Source organism: Oenanthe melanoleuca, chromosome 10 (assembly GCF_029582105.1).
Source record: "Oenanthe melanoleuca isolate GR-GAL-2019-014 chromosome 10, OMel1.0, whole genome shotgun sequence".
Taxonomy (NCBI): domain Eukaryota; kingdom Metazoa; phylum Chordata; class Aves; order Passeriformes; family Muscicapidae; genus Oenanthe; species Oenanthe melanoleuca.
Window position 1 is genome coordinate 3,553,157 of NC_079344.1, and position 15,460 is coordinate 3,568,616.

At 37.6% G+C, this 15,460-nt stretch overlaps 1 protein-coding gene across 2 annotated transcripts; it reads left to right on the forward strand.

Moving 5' to 3' along the window:
• Window positions 1-1,116: 1,116 nt before the first annotated feature.
• LOC130257467 (threonine--tRNA ligase 1, cytoplasmic-like) lies at window positions 1,117-14,621 on the forward strand. Of its 2 annotated transcripts, XM_056500001.1 has the most exons (19): window positions 1,117-1,372; window positions 2,065-2,157; window positions 2,506-2,696; window positions 3,240-3,363; window positions 4,480-4,601; window positions 5,403-5,520; window positions 6,485-6,549; window positions 7,224-7,302; window positions 7,929-8,075; window positions 8,672-8,770; window positions 9,136-9,302; window positions 9,811-9,973; window positions 10,608-10,745; window positions 11,191-11,268; window positions 11,368-11,468; window positions 12,519-12,623; window positions 13,395-13,467; window positions 14,122-14,236; window positions 14,353-14,621. In XM_056500001.1, the coding sequence occupies exons 1-19, from the start codon at window positions 1,124-1,126 to the stop codon at window positions 14,499-14,501; spliced, it is 2,376 nt and encodes a 791-aa protein (XP_056355976.1). In that variant the 5' UTR covers window positions 1,117-1,123; the 3' UTR covers window positions 14,502-14,621. The 2 variants fall into 2 exon arrangements, with proteins under 2 accessions (XP_056355976.1, XP_056355977.1); XM_056500002.1 differs by lacking the exons at window positions 13,395-13,467; window positions 14,353-14,621 and having other exon boundaries at window positions 1,120-1,372; window positions 14,122-14,230.
• The last annotated feature ends 839 nt before the right edge of the window (window positions 14,622-15,460 follow it).

A 15,460-nucleotide genomic window follows, 5' to 3' on the forward strand; every position in this document is an offset into this window, starting at 1 on the left:
AAAAGATCCTGATCGAGGATGCTGGTACTCCACGTTAGACAGCATCCTCTGAATCAGCCTCCTCAGCCTCTACAACTTTGGAGGGAAAGTTTTCCCACTACTTCACTACATGCTAGAGCAAGCCCAAAGTTACATGTTTTTGGGTTCATAAGGCACTACCCAAAGATGAGACACACAGGATGTAACCTGAATACATTTCTCAGAGTTTAATTTAAAAACAAATCTGTGTTTATTTTATCGTGCTGATTGCACTGCTTGTAATCAGTATCCTAGGCAGAGTAATTATTTCTGCACAGTAGTGAATTTAAAAATTAAAATAACAGGTAACCTATTTAATTAATAATGAAATGGATTTTTAAAGGAAGCTATAGGTTATGTTTTGTTCTCACACCTGCCAATTCAGACTCAAAGATACACAGCTTTTCTATAGTGAGGGATTGACATAGGTGTTGTCAAGTTGCATCTCTTCAGAAAAGGAAGGAAGAATTGGTGCAAATTAAAAAAGTGCATTGGTATAAGTTTGCTGAGGTATATATTGAGTATACACTATAGGAGTGTCTTTGGACTTGATGCACTGAATAATTGACTTTTTTATCCTAAAGAACAAAATGTTTTGAGCCAGAAATGTTCCCATTATTTTTGTTAGTAAAAGAATATATTAAATTAAAACCTCAAATATGTTCTTATAAAATCTTAAAATCACAAAGATTTTAGGATGCATCAAGTTGCAGACAATTACAAAATTTGTCCCTCTGCCTTCTCATATACCATATTGTTATTTCCCATCTTGTAAATAGAAGAATAAAATGCTAAAATTCCGATTTGGTAATTGCCGGTTTGGTAATTCAAGCTAACACCTTTTAAAGTCCGAGTACACCTTAAAGGTGAAAATTTGAAAGTGTGAGTTCTCAGAACTGATCTCAGAAAAGTGAGCGTGAAGTCCAATCAAGGGAGGGAACCAGATAAATTGCAGGTGCCAAGGAAGTGTTTGAGATGAAGGGATCCACGGGCGCACAAGGTATGAGATGTTGGCGATGCAGAGCCGCTCCTTCCCCGGCCCCGGCGCTGTTCGTGCGCAGTGACCGGCGGGTGACGCGGCGCGCGGGGCGGAGCGCGGCCCGAGATGGCGGCGGCCGCTGAGGCGGCGGAGCGGCGGCTGGCGCGGCAGGAGCGGGAGCTGCGCTGGCTGGCGGCGGAGGTGGGGCGGCTGAAGGAGCCGCAGGAGCCGCTCTGCCCCGCCAGCGCCAGCCCCGAGCTGCAGCGCCTGCGGGCCGAGAACGAGAAGCTGCGCTACCGCCTGCTGCACCTGCGCCGCAGCCTGGCGGCCGAGCTGGGCCGGGCGGCGCCGGCACAGCCCGCGGCCGGCGGAGAGGTATGGCCGGTGACCCCGGGCGGGAAGGGATGGGACAGGGACAGGGACAGGGACAGGGACACTCACAGCCAAGCCGCCTGCCCGCCCCCGGGAGCAGAGGCCTGTCGCGGTGTGTGCCCGCAGCGCTGGGCAGCAGTCTCTGCCTTTGCGCCAAGGCGGCGGGTTCACAGAATCATAGAATGGTTCGGGTTGGGAAGGACCCTAAAGATCATCTCGTTCCAGCCCCCTTGCCGTGGGCAGGGACATCTTCCACTAGACCAGACTGATCCAAGCTGGCCTTGAGCGCTGCCAGGGATGGGGCATCCGCAGCATCACCGGGAAACCTGTTCGAGGTTGACTGAAGCTTTCAGTCACACCACTGAAAGTTTCTGTGACTGCTCACTGCTCCGGTTTGATCTCCAGCAGCCTCGCTGGGGCGATTTTGCTGGTGGTAGTTGTAGTAGTAAAATTTGGGAAATTGTGTTGAGAGGACTTTTGCTTGGTGAACAACATTGCTGTGTTTGCAGAACGTCAAAAGGATGCAGTTTAGATGTGCCATGAGAAGTCTTTGTACTAAGGACCTTATTAAATACCTTATTCCCTGTAATTTCCTTTTTAGCCCAATATTATACTGGTTTGGTTTGTTTTGATGGCTGCTGGAAAAAATCTTAAAGATATAGTAGGGGTATACTTTGTATTTTCACTATTTTCAGAAAATCTCCAGTGCAAGTCCAACTGATGCAGTGATTCAAATTAAAGAGGAAAAGACCAAGGAAAATGAAGCTGTGAACCAACACCAGAATGATGTAAGTGGTTCTTTAATACCACATAATAATGTAAGTGATTTTTGGCCAGGTTCAGAAAAGGTGCTCAAATCCAGAATTCTTTGCTGTAATACTTTGGCCTAACTCATAGGCCTATTTAGGCCCAGATTGATGAAAGTGCATGGAAAATTGGAAAATCACTGTAAAATAGTAAGTTGGATGGGACTATCCTGTACATAATTATTTATAAATGCTTTACTGAATTTTAGTATAAATTCTAGTTCAGTTAAATCTGGACAAGTTGGAATCTCTGGGGATGCACCAACACTGTGAATCCTTCTATTCTCTGTCTTGAAAATGTATGTGTATGATCAAATGTATGTGTTACAGCTCCAGTGTGTGCCAAGCTTCATAGAAGACAGACTGAAGCTTTATGAAGTTCTGAAGAAAGAACATGATGCTTTGCTAGCTTACAGAGCAGCCAACCAGAGCAAATCTATCAAAATTACTCTGACAGATGGAGAGATGGTTGAAGGGGAATCTTGGAGAACCACGCCATATCAATTAGCTGTAGGAATTAGGTAACCTGCACATTCAAGGAGTTGTACTTCTGTAGTGATTTTGTAGTGTTACTGTCATTTGTTTCTTACCTTGTTGTATAAAATATGTGTTGTGGTCAGTGGATGATTTGCTTGGGAAGCATTGGCACTTTGACTTCATGTAGCAGAAACAGCCAATTACAGTTCTGAGTGATGCTTGGGGTTCTGTGCTGGGATCATAATGCTTGCTTCCAATTAAATCTGCGACACTGCTAGAAATTAAGAGACACTGGAAATTTTGTGAGTTAGGAGATGCAGTAGAACCTGTTGTAAGGAGCGGCCTTTCCTCCAGATCCCCAGCACTGAAAGCTGTTGAACAAAACCTCTCAAGACCTTAAGGTTCTGTACCTTAAAAGTAGGCAAGTGTTTAAGAAGACCACAGAAAAAAAAGTTCAGAAAAAAGTTCAGAAGGTCTTCAGGTGCTGCAAGATGTGGATGTGGTCTCATGGGTTTTAGAAATCTAAAGTCTTTCATAAATCTGAACTTAAATATTCTTGTCTCTTGTTATCTCTTCTATTTCTTTAGTCAAGTGTTGGCTTCAAATGCAGTCATAGCCAAAGTGAACGGTGAACTCTGGGACCTGGACCGTCCACTGGAGGGAGATTGTACTCTAGAGCTGCTCACCTTTGATAATGAAGAAGCCAAAGCTGTAAGTAAACATTCTGGTTTCTGCTTGATTAAAGAAACTAATGACATAAAACTGTTTGCAGCAATAAGCTTTTAAAATATTGAATTAAAAAAAAAAACCCCACAAAACTATTGAAGAAATGTATTTCCTATGATTCAACAAAGAAGATTAGATACAAAGTGCCTGTAGTCTGAGATTGAGTAAAATCTTTGTGTTCTTTCATTCTTCTCTTTTACATAAACAAGTTATTTCTCAAAAGAGTTTGTACAGAAGGCCTTGATTTGTATGTTAACTTGAAGCAGTCTGTGGTTTGGCTCAGTGCTTTTGAATATCAGACAGTGAAAGCAAAGTAAGTCAGTTTCTACTGTTTTCTAAAAACTGTCCAATATTAGACTTGAGTCATAAATAAAATCTACACCTCCTTGTAGTGGCACTGTTTATCCTTAAGTAGACATATCTTAGTCAATTAAACTATACATATGCTTAGCAACATGACCAAGATTTTTCTTTAATAGTATTCAGTCTGAAGCTTATGTTACCTTTATACACTAGGATTGGACTTCAGTTTTCTCAAATAATTATTCATGTGATTAAGCTTGTTGGAGACATTTCAGGAGCCTGTAAAGGCTTTATCTTGTAGCAGTAGCTCTGAAATAGTCTGAGTTAATAAGAACTCAGAACATCAGACTAGTATTGATCTACTGTTGGCTTCCCTCCTCTGACATTTCAGATAATGTAGTTTACAGGCCCATTAATAAAAGTACTGATGAACAATGGCAACTTAATTAGCTACATTGCTTTAGATGTGATTTGTGGTGAAATTAACTTTGATGAAATTAACTTAAAAATGAGCAAGGTACAGCAAGTACTAAGTTGAAGGAATTGTGCAGAGGTATAGTCATCCTCTTTCAGACTTTTCAGAAGTATGGTGGGCCTTTAGTGCTACGTCTGCCGTTATTTTGATCATTTACCGTACTTCAGAATGAAAAGATAAAGTTGTTTTACTGCTCTCAAAATCTGAACAGCATTGGTTCCAGTATATATATATAGAGAGATATATCTCTAGATTGTTTTTTCTTCTTTTTAGTTACACAATGCCATTGACCTCACGGTTTGCTCTCCTGACTTCATTTACAGGTTTATTGGCATTCAAGTGCTCACATTCTTGGAGAGGCCATGGAAGGATATTTTGGGGGCTGCTTATGCTATGGACCACCAATTGAGAATGGATTTCATTATGACATGTATATGGAAGATAGGTAAAATTACAGTGTCTTAAAACTTTAATACTACATATTAAAACTCAGTACTAGAATTATTTTGTTTGTTTCTGCATGTTAAAAGTATAATTGTGTCTCTAATATGATTTGAAACATAGCCTTCTATGTATACAGTTCAATTGAGTCTGTGTATGTATTTAAATTCAGAAGCAGTGTTCAGAAATCTGCCCCATAATAGTTGAAGCTATTCTGTGGAAAAAATGCAGTGTTTGGGGTTGAACTTTCTGAAGTTTCTGTGAGGCAAAGGGGATGGTTTCCTTGAAGAGTCATTCAGGTTTGGTTTCCAGGGGCCACTGTCACTGTAGAAAGGGCCCAAATGCATGTAACTTACCTAGGTGTTTACTACTTTTCTAATCCTTGTACACAGCATTACAATTTTGTTTTTTCCTGGTTTATCTTTCTGTAGGCAGGGAGAATACTGAATCTGCATGAGCTGATAAACTGGTTCTTGTGGCTGGGTTGAGCCTTTTTTCCCCTTGGTTTGTTTTTCTTTTCAAATCATATGTATATTTTGAGCTATAGGTCTTCCAGACATTTAATCATGTCAAAGACTGTTCCAGGAATTATTGCAATGAGTTTGTTCAGGGTGGTACTATCTGTGTTTCTGCGTTTAGTGTCTGAAAATACAGCTGATTGTAAGTAACTAAGAAAAAAAAATACTGTGAGAAATCACAACACATTCCATGTTTTTCAAATTAGACCATTAGAAAGTAGTCATTTGAGAAAATGGAAGTATCAAAATAAATAATTTCTATTTCTTTTGCCTGTGTCTTTATGTAGAAGTGTATCTAGTACTGAATTCCCACTCCTAGAGAACCGTTGTAAAACTATAATAAAAGAGAAACAGGCTTTTGAAAGGCTGGAAGTCAAAAAGGAGATCCTGTTAGACATGTTTAAGGTAAATCTTTAGAGTAGTTGTGGATCTGGTACAATGATCCTTTAAAATGTAACTTTTATGAAATATTGCATGTTATTATGTTACTGTCGTGGATTGGAGGCAGGCACACCACAAAATACACCAAGGGTCATGGGACAAACAGCTCTAGTTTATTGTTGGGCATCCCCTTTTTTAGGGGGTCCAAATTCTCACACTTACACATCTGGTTAGTTGAGATCTCCGCAGCACCCAGCTCCCTGGCCCATGATGTGTCTGCATTCAGGATTGAATGGGATTGCCTGGGGTCCTGCTTGAGTTCAAATGTAACCTATCCCTGTCTTACCCCAGCACTTGGTCCCTTCCATTCTCTAACGAGCTGGGCTGGTCGAGTTGGATTTAACTGTGCAGCTACAGACCAGCTGTGCTGTGACTGACTCATCAGAATAGTACCTGCCTAGTAAAACAAAGAAAAACATCTTTTTCGCCCTCTTCATATGCCTCTTAATTATTTAGGATGTTTTCAAGCACTTATAAAACAATTCTGTATTCCACAAAAACACACCTCAAGCTCAATGAAATAACAAATAAGTAAATGAAAGGCATACAGTTCTTCTGGCTCACAGGTCAGAAAAGGCTTTAGCTCTGGTTCTGTTTTATTCTGTGAATATCACCAGTCTCACTGTGTTGTCTAATTGCTTTTCACAAGTGCTTTGTGGTGTTCAGGTAGTAACCACAATCTTCAACACACTCTCAGGGGAGTTAAGATGTTTCTGTCTCTTTCCCCTCTACCTTTGCAACTCTTCTGAGAAATACATATGGGGGGCTTTTGTTGATTTTTTTTTTTGTTGTTGTTTGTTTGTTTTGTTGTTTTTTTAGTTAAGAGTGTCTTTTACTGGTGCACTTGCATTATTAAAATATAATTTTTAAAGAGAATTTTATTGTCCATTGTATTAACATTTCTGGCTTCTCATGTTTCCACACACAGTATAACAAGTTTAAGTGTCGTATCCTTAATGAGAAGGTGAAGACACCAACTACCACAGTATACAGGTAAAGAAATATACTTGAAATGTGTTATAAATAATTTTTATAGCTAATTAATTTGAGAGAATTTTATTTTTTTTTAGTTCTGAAGTCTTGTGTGATTGGGACTTAAGTTTGTACTTAATATTACTACTTAGGTAATGTGAGATTCTTTTTTTCTCCTCTGGGACAGATTAGGTCTCAATTTATGGGCAAATGTCAAATTCAGTTTTTATTATCTCTGGTTTCAGTAGACTGATTAAAATAAGTTGCCATCTCTGACATTAGCTTGCTGCATAATGGATAAAGCTAGTTCTAGCTCAGTGTGGGGTGAGGAACCTGCTCATTCACTTGTTTTTTAGTTGGTTGGAAAATGGCAAAACCATTTTCCATTTGATGTGCATAGTTTAAAATTTCCTGGCCAGCTTGAGCAAGTTCACGTATAGAACTATATGAATTGGCCAATGTGTTATGATGCTCTCCAAAATGGATCAAGTGTGCTCAGCATTTACTGAGTGAGTATTCAGCTTTGGGTAGAAGGCACAGTTACATTTAAGGTGCAGTGAATTTGCTGCATGCTGCATATTTGTATTTGCTGGCATGTTTGAATGTGTTAAACATGAACTCATGTGCCATTTGTGACTGTGTTGAAAAATGTTGGATTGCTTGGAAATGAACACTCTTTTTGTTCTGGCATATAGATGTGGTCCATTGATTGATCTCTGCAGGGGTCCACATGTGAGACACACTGGAAAAATTAAGGCCCTTAAAATAATTAAGGTAAGTTTCAATTAACTGTGCATTGAAATGGAAATAAATTGTCAGTTGATTTATTTATATATTTATTTTTCCTGAGCCGATTATATTAGGCCTCTGAATTTATGGTGTAGTTTAAGTTACTCACAGATGCTAATTTTGGTAACCTTATTAGACTGAGCTTTTGGAACATTGGTCACTGTGGCTTTTGCTGGCTTCTTAAGTGAAGTGTATGAAACTCTTGAGTTGCAGAGATTAAGTGGGTAGAGGGTTAAAACTGCTCAAATTTCACTGTGAGTTAGGTTTGTTGGGCCTTTTGTGTTTCCCTGCTGCATTATGTGTTCAATGTAAACAAGTCCTGCCTTCTTAGAAGCCATAACATGAAATAATAAAATATGCCATGATGTGAGTTAAAACAAGGTACCTAAACAGAATAAAATATGATTTGACCTGTCACTTTTGTTTGTCTTCTATATTAGTATGCTGACTAAAAGGCACTGCAAGTCTCTTTGTATTACAAACAATGCTGAAGGATTGCATATAATTATTTTCCCAAGGAAAAATATAATAATATTTGAGTGGGTTAGTGTTTATCCCTGTTTCCCGGATATTATGTAATATTATCTTAAAGTATGGGTTTTGTCTATCAGAGTTCCTCTACGTATTGGGAAGGAAAATCTGACATGGAAACTCTGCAGAGAATATATGGAATATCCTTTCCTGATAACAAAATGATGAAGGAATGGGAAAAAGTCCAGGAAGAAGCCAAAAACCGGGATCATAGGAAAATTGGAAAGGTACACTATTCCACTGTCTACTTCTTTTACACTTCTATTATAGAATTCATTTTCTTCCCTTGTAGTCTAGTTCTGGTTTGATTTTTTGTTGTTTTTTGACAGTTTTAAGGGGAGCCGTTTCTATGTGCTTCTTGACGTCACATTTTAAAATTTTAATTCTATGAACTCAACTTGTCACTTGCATAAACTTGGGAAGAAGTTAATGGCTTTAGTCCCTTAGTTTAGTGATATAAATCTTAACCCTATTAATTAGAGTCTTTGCAGATCCTACCCAAACCACTCTGCTTTTCACAGAAGAGAATTTATTTAGAAATTGTGTAAATAACATGGTTTGATCATTCTTTATAACAGGTGTAAATTTGCAGAAATGTGTTTACATGGTTAAAGAATCCAATGGAGTTTGGTATTCTTACAAATTTCTAAGAGTAAAACCTGCAGATCAATTAACTGGTCTTGCTGAGAATTTGTAGACCATAAATCATCTGATTGCCATAATATTCCATCGTTGCAAACAGTGTCTCGATGTGTGTGAAGTAGTTACAGTCTGCAGTTCTCTCTGAATTGTTATTAGAGCATTCTGGTTTTAATTTACCTAGGAGCAAGAACTCTTCTTCTTTCATGATTTGAGTCCTGGAAGTTGCTTTTTCCTCCCTAGAGGTGCCTTTCTTTATAACACACTCACGGATTTCATACGGGTGAGTGTATACTGATGTTACTGATATAAGTCCTAATTATAATTTGTTGATCTTAAATGTTAAAATCTTAAATTCATAGTGCTGAGATGAGCTATCCACAGAAAGAGAAATATCTGTAAAGTATATGTAAGTGTACATAAGTGTATGTAAACATATACAAGATTTTCACGAGGATTATACAAATTTAACCTTTTTGAAAATAAGGCAGGGTGAAGCTATGTTTTTCCAATTGTGCAAAATCTATGTGTGCAGTAGTCTGTCATGTCCCTATAAATTGCCATCATAATATCACACTTTAAAAGAATCAAACTTTTGCTTGTCAAAAGCTTTCTCACCTTTTATGTGTTGCATTATGTGTTCTATAGGGGGAATATCGCAGGCGTAATTTTACTGAAGTTGTATCTCCGAACATCTACAACAGTAAACTCTGGGAAGCTTCAGGACATTGGCAGCACTACAGTGAAAATATGTTCTCTTTTGAGATTGAAAAGGAAACTTTTGCCCTTAAACCCATGAATTGTCCAGGACATTGGTTTGTACTCTCAAATAGAAAACGTCTTATTTTATGTCATTTATCCTTTGTGGGGCTGAGGAGCAAATAAAAGGAGTATTAATATATACTGTCATGTATGTTTATGGTCAGCTGCTGAGCCAGTGTGTCCAGAGAGCTTCTTTGACATTGTTCCAAAGCAGACCTTTGCAGTAAGTCTGCACTGAGCTGGGTTTGTGCATGCTAATACTAGTCTGGACCGTTAGTAAATACCAGATCTTTTGGACAGAAGTGGGCATCAGATGTGGTGTTCCAAGAAGGATACGGGTGAACCAGTCTTGATTTACTCATTCAGTTTTTCCTCAGTGGTCTGTAGCAGTACATTGAGTGGTGTGCGTTTTCTGTTTGCCTGTCTTTCAGAATGTAGACAACCTGAATGTGTAAATACTTAAAAATGTGATTACTGTCTGTACTGAGCTTTGTTTATTTCTGTGTTGTCTTAAATCTCCTATAAGAAGGATAAAAGGAAAGTTTTTCCATGTTCTTTTAGCTTGATGTTTGCCCATCGCCCCCGATCCTGGAGAGAATTGCCTCTTAGACTTGCAGATTTTGGAGTTCTTCACAGAAATGAGCTCTCAGGAGCTTTGAGTGGCTTAACTCGTGTAAGGCGCTTCCAGCAAGATGATGCTCACATCTTTTGCACTATGGAACAGGTAAAAAAAAAAAAAAAAAAAAAAGGCACCTCCCACATCCCTACTGGTTAGCCAGAATAACCCCCAAAAACCCCCTTCCCTCTCCCAGTGCAAACTAAATGTAAACAAGGAAAAAAATCCCTGAAGTATTTCAACTCTTGATTCTTCCATTGTGTAGTGTAATACTGCTTTTGATGTTTTTTTCCCTGGGTGCTTCCTTTTAATTAGAAAGATGAATTGGGCAACTAAATCACAGAAAGTAAGATTTGTTGCATTTTCCATCTCCCTCTGCAAAAAAAAAAAAGCAGTTGATTCCATTGTTTTCTGTAGTAATGCTGAATAAAAACTTTATCTAATGCCGTAGATTTTAATGGAACTACGTGTGTAAATTGGTGTACTTTAGTTCAGGATACAATTTGGCTCCAGAAGCTCATGCTTAACAAAAATACTACTTTTCTTGCTTTGAAGCCACAGCACCTCAGATCTCTCTTTGCCCATTAAATGGATTCGGGTTAGTTGGATGTAATTTTTGAGTGATCTGTAATTCTTTCTTATTTAATGGACTCTTATGCTCTAGTTATGAGGAATTCAGTAGATACAATTACATGTTTATGTAAGTAAATTTTAACCTATTTTAATATGTTTTATGTTTAAGATTGAAGAAGAAATTAAGGGCTGTCTTGATTTCTTGAAGTCAGTGTATGCTGTCTTTGGCTTTACTTTTCAACTACATCTTTCTACAAGACCAGAAAATTATCTTGGAGATTCAGAGATCTGGGATCATGCAGAAAAGGTAATCCATCATAGGTAATTAATTTAAAAGCAAACAAACCCCTTAATATCTGTACTTACAGATAGGTATTTAACTGAGTTCTTCCATGCTACATGGTGAAATTGCTTTAATCAGATGCTGCATACTGCCCTTAGTGGAAATTCTTGTAGGAAAACATCAAATTAAATCTGAAGTTTCTGTAGAAAACCAGAACTTTCAGATTTTTGCCTAGCCCCTTACCTTGAATTAGTTAGATTTCTATTAATCTTTTTCTTTCTGATTAATCATAATATTTATACAAGGAACTACTATTTCCAGATTGTGTATCATAAATGAACAAATGCTTGAACATAAAGGTTGTGCTGCGTTTTGACTCCTTTTGAATTTCAAAGGCAAATGCTTTGACTTCCAGTAATGAGAGGCCCTTCTATACCCCTTTTAATTACTCTCTCAATATTATGAATAGCAACTTCAAAACAGCTTGAATAACTTTGGAGAGCAGTGGAATTTGAATCCAGGAGATGGAGCATTTTACGGTCCTAAGGTTAGTGACTCAGCATTTCAATTTAACTTTGGGATGGACAGAAATGCAGATGTACTGCAGACAAACTATATTTAGTAACTGTGTTATTTTGCTTCACAGATAGATATTAAAATCAAAGATGCAATTGGTAGGTACCATCAATGTGCTACCATCCAACTTGACTTCCAGCTACCCATTCGGTTTAATCTTACTTATGTTGGGTAAGTGGTTAAGCTAAATATCTTCCTTTTAAAATGAAATTAAACAATAGTTTTCATTATCTGTACTTCCCATTATGTACTAATGCTGTCTTGCTCATTTAACAAGTGATTAGCTTGTGAATCAGTCAGCTGGTAGGGAGAGCAGGCACCCCCAGTGAGTGTTTGCAAGTCATGAACTTGATATTTTCTCAATGTAATGATAGCTCATTTTATTTGTAGATACAGGAAAATCTCGTTATTTTTCTTGTCTGCCAGTTCTGAAGACAATTGATCATAACTTATGCTGAAAAACCTTCAGCTGAGTCAGTTTTCATTTTCAGCCTAGTCATTGTGTCTCCTTGGAAGAAATGGCACACAAATTCAAATATGCCCTAAGGAGCAAGTATGTTTGTACTAAATGGTTCTTTATTTTTATCAGATTAAAGTAGTTAACTTTGAACATAAACCAAGTGCAAACAGCTTTAAGTGAAAATCTGGCTGGTTTCCAGCTAGGGCCACTGGGCTAATTAATCTTAGTGCCATGTTGACTCATTTTCTGGGATGTATTTCTTCGGAATCTTCGTAATTTTTTGGTCCTGTGGTATGTTCTACAGTAGATGTCACAGCTTTTATGATAGGTGATAATGTTGCTATAAACTGGCTTTTTTTAAAAAGCCAGGTTTTTTGAATTTCAGGATTGTAATTTAAGTGAAGTAATGAATAATAAGGGCAGGTTAAGATCCTGTGCAACAAAATAAAAGCAAATCCTAATGGAAAGAGAGTGCAATGAAGAACATAAAATACTAAAATGCACAAAAATGGTGCTGAGTCACTGTCTTTTCAAATTTAGGAGTGTCTCTGCCACTAGCTATAGGCATGATTATTTTCATTTAGAATTCCTTTAAAAGCCGAACTGACTTGAAGTACATTTTTAATAAAACCAGTAGATTTTTCATAAGTATAACTAAGTTTTGTCTTTCTGTTAAAAGTAGAATAACAAAATATTAGTAGGATTACATGTGTGTGAGCTAAGATAACTTGATTTTTAAAAAAACCCTTGTTTTTTTTCAGTAAGGATGGCGATGACAAGAAAAGGCCAGTGATTATTCACAGAGCTATTTTGGGATCTGTGGAGAGAATGATAGCTATTCTAGCAGAAAATTATGGAGGAAAGTGGTATGTGGCACAAATGGAATTCTAAGAAGACATTAACAACATTAATTGCATATCCTTCCATTTGTCTCATATATTATAATGCAAATAATATCCCTAAAATTTTCTCAGAATTAGTAAGATTACAAGGAAAGTCCAGTTTTCTGGTCTGAGTTATATGATATCCATACAATTTTGTGAAACTGCAGAAAAAAATAAAAATAATGCAGAAATAAGAATTGTAATTGAATGTGTAAGTCCTGCATTATTCTTGTTTCTTTTTTCTTAAAATTCATGCTTTTGTACCAGGAGGATGCCAGATGTATATAAAGCAGTATTTTATGTATACACAGACATTAATTAATTCTATTATGTGAAATATTTTTGTACTTCTAAGATTGATCATTTTATCTTGGTTAAGATCTGGAAATATTTCTTCATGAATATATTTAAAGTACTTTAAAGGAAGGGCTAATTCTTATTTTCAGTCACCTTTCTGACTGTCTACCTTTCACTGTAAAGTTATAGATAAAAGTGAAAATCATGCAGAAAAAATTCTGTTTAAAGTTGTGAAGTCAGTTAGGAAGAAAACAGAAGGTCCAACTTCCCCATATGTTTCACTGGAATCAATCCATTTGCTATTTTATGTGAGCTTGAAAAGAGGGAGAAAATACACTATCCAACATCCTTAGCTAATGCAAATAATTCTATACAGAAAATATTGTTGTGGAACATAAGTATGTGACTGGAAATGTAAAATGCACCTTTATTTCCTGTTTGTCCTATGCTGGCCAGGCCATTCTGGCTGTCTCCACGGCAGGTCATGGTTGTGCCTGTGGGCCCCACCTCGGAGCAATATGCCCAGCAGGTGAGAGGAGAGCTTGCCTCCTTATGGCAGCAGGCAGATTTCATAGATCCATAAGTACTTGTCCTAGAACAGGGAATTAATGCTTGATGACTCTGGAGACATGTTTGGGGGGAGAGATAAATTTTTCAATAAAAAAAATTCAGTCCAAAATTTTTATATGTCTGAATGAGGGGTATTTTGGGTTCTTTAATGATCTGTAATTATTAAAGGAAAAAGCATCCTGGATGACAAACCTCATATAAGTAATGCTTCATTACAGTACTGTCAGCTCTAAGTAGGCAGAGCCAGTTTCTTCCATTTCTCACCACGTATATTCTTGACTACATCACTTTTGAACCATGGTTGGTTTTACCCCTGTCCCATGCATTCCTTTTAATGAAAGAAAAAGTGTATTTGTTCCTTCTCCTCTTTCTCAAACTGAGGACATGTTTTTCCATGCAGCAGCACATGTTTGATATAGATCTTATCTTGTGTTGTCTCCCAGGTGTGTGCAAGTTTCTTCAGATAACTTAATTGAATTCTTTATAATCATCCACAAGAACAAAATTACGCATATGCATTAATTATTGAGATCAATAATTGCAGCATTTACTAATGTATGTTGTAAACTATAGTAATACTAAGAGGGTTTCGTTTTCTTTGGGGTTTTTTTAGGTTTGCAGCCAATTTTTTGAAGCGGGATTTATGTCAGATGTGGATCTAGATCAAAGTTGCACATTGAACAAGAAAATTAGAAATGCACAGCTGGCTCAGTATAACTTCATTTTAGGTAATTGCAGCATCTTACATTTCTGAATATCATTCAAGTTCTAATGTTGGACTAAGTTTGTTCTAGGCTCACTTTCTAATGTAGATTTTTGTAATATTTTGTGCTATGTCTTGCAGTGGTTGGAGAAAAGGAGAAAGCAAATAATGCTGTCAACGTACGAACAAGAGACAACAAAGTTCATGGGGAGATTTCAGTATCTTCTGCTATTGAAAAACTCAAGAAATTTAAGACTTCACAAATATCAAATGCAGAAGAAGAATTCTGATGTTGCTGCTGGGAAAAAAATTATTAGCTGCCCGTGTGAAATGTTTCTTTCTTCCTGCAGAGCAGTGATGCTCATCGGAGAGAATTTTCAATTAATGGATGCACAAAATAAGCAAATGTAGCACTGTTGGTGCTCCAGGAAAAGCATGAGAGGACAGATGCACCTGCCAACTCCTTTAACAATTGCATGGGTTTCCAATCTGCCTGAATCACAGAATGCTTATTTAGCAAGTCCCACCCCTCTGATGTGATGGGTTTGCTGTGGAAATGAGTCAGGGCTGTATGATGATGGGGATCAGGAGGCTGGGAAGGGCAGAGGATGCTGCTGGGAGTGCTGAGCTCCCTCAGTCACAGAGCAGGTAGCTGACTGTGACCTGGCCTCCAGAGCTTGGCAGTATAGAGTAGGTTTTTTGCTAGCAGATGGTAACAAAAAATTGGGATGGGGGGGTGGGTTGTGAATAGCTTGGTTGTTTCAGAATGTGTGTTCACAGACTGAATGCACTGGTGTCTGCTGGAAGGCTCAGTGTGACAAGGCAGTCATGGAGTTGGTGTGGTGACTGGTTGCTGTAATGGTGGTTGCCAAGAATGCAGTTGAAATATTATGATTCTGCGTGAAGTGTTTTATTTTTTTCCTCTGTCTGCTGTTGTTTTGGCTTTTTAGTAAAACCAAAAAAATTGAAAAACCTTTCTGTGTCTGTGTGTAATTTATTGCTTTATTTGCTGGGACTAGTTAGAGTGGTATGTTGGACTTGAAACTGGCTGTATTTCTGTTAATGCTTAGAAATTATTTTAAAGTTGCTGTTGCAGGCAATTGAATTGGACTTTTTGAGAGATTAATTTTTGCTTTTTGTTTTTTACTTTAGTATGCTGTTATTTAGCTAATAGGCTTTGATAATGTTAAGTGTATTGCTCAATTATCTAAGCTATACAGCTCTAGTTGTGATTTAAATGTCACAGCCA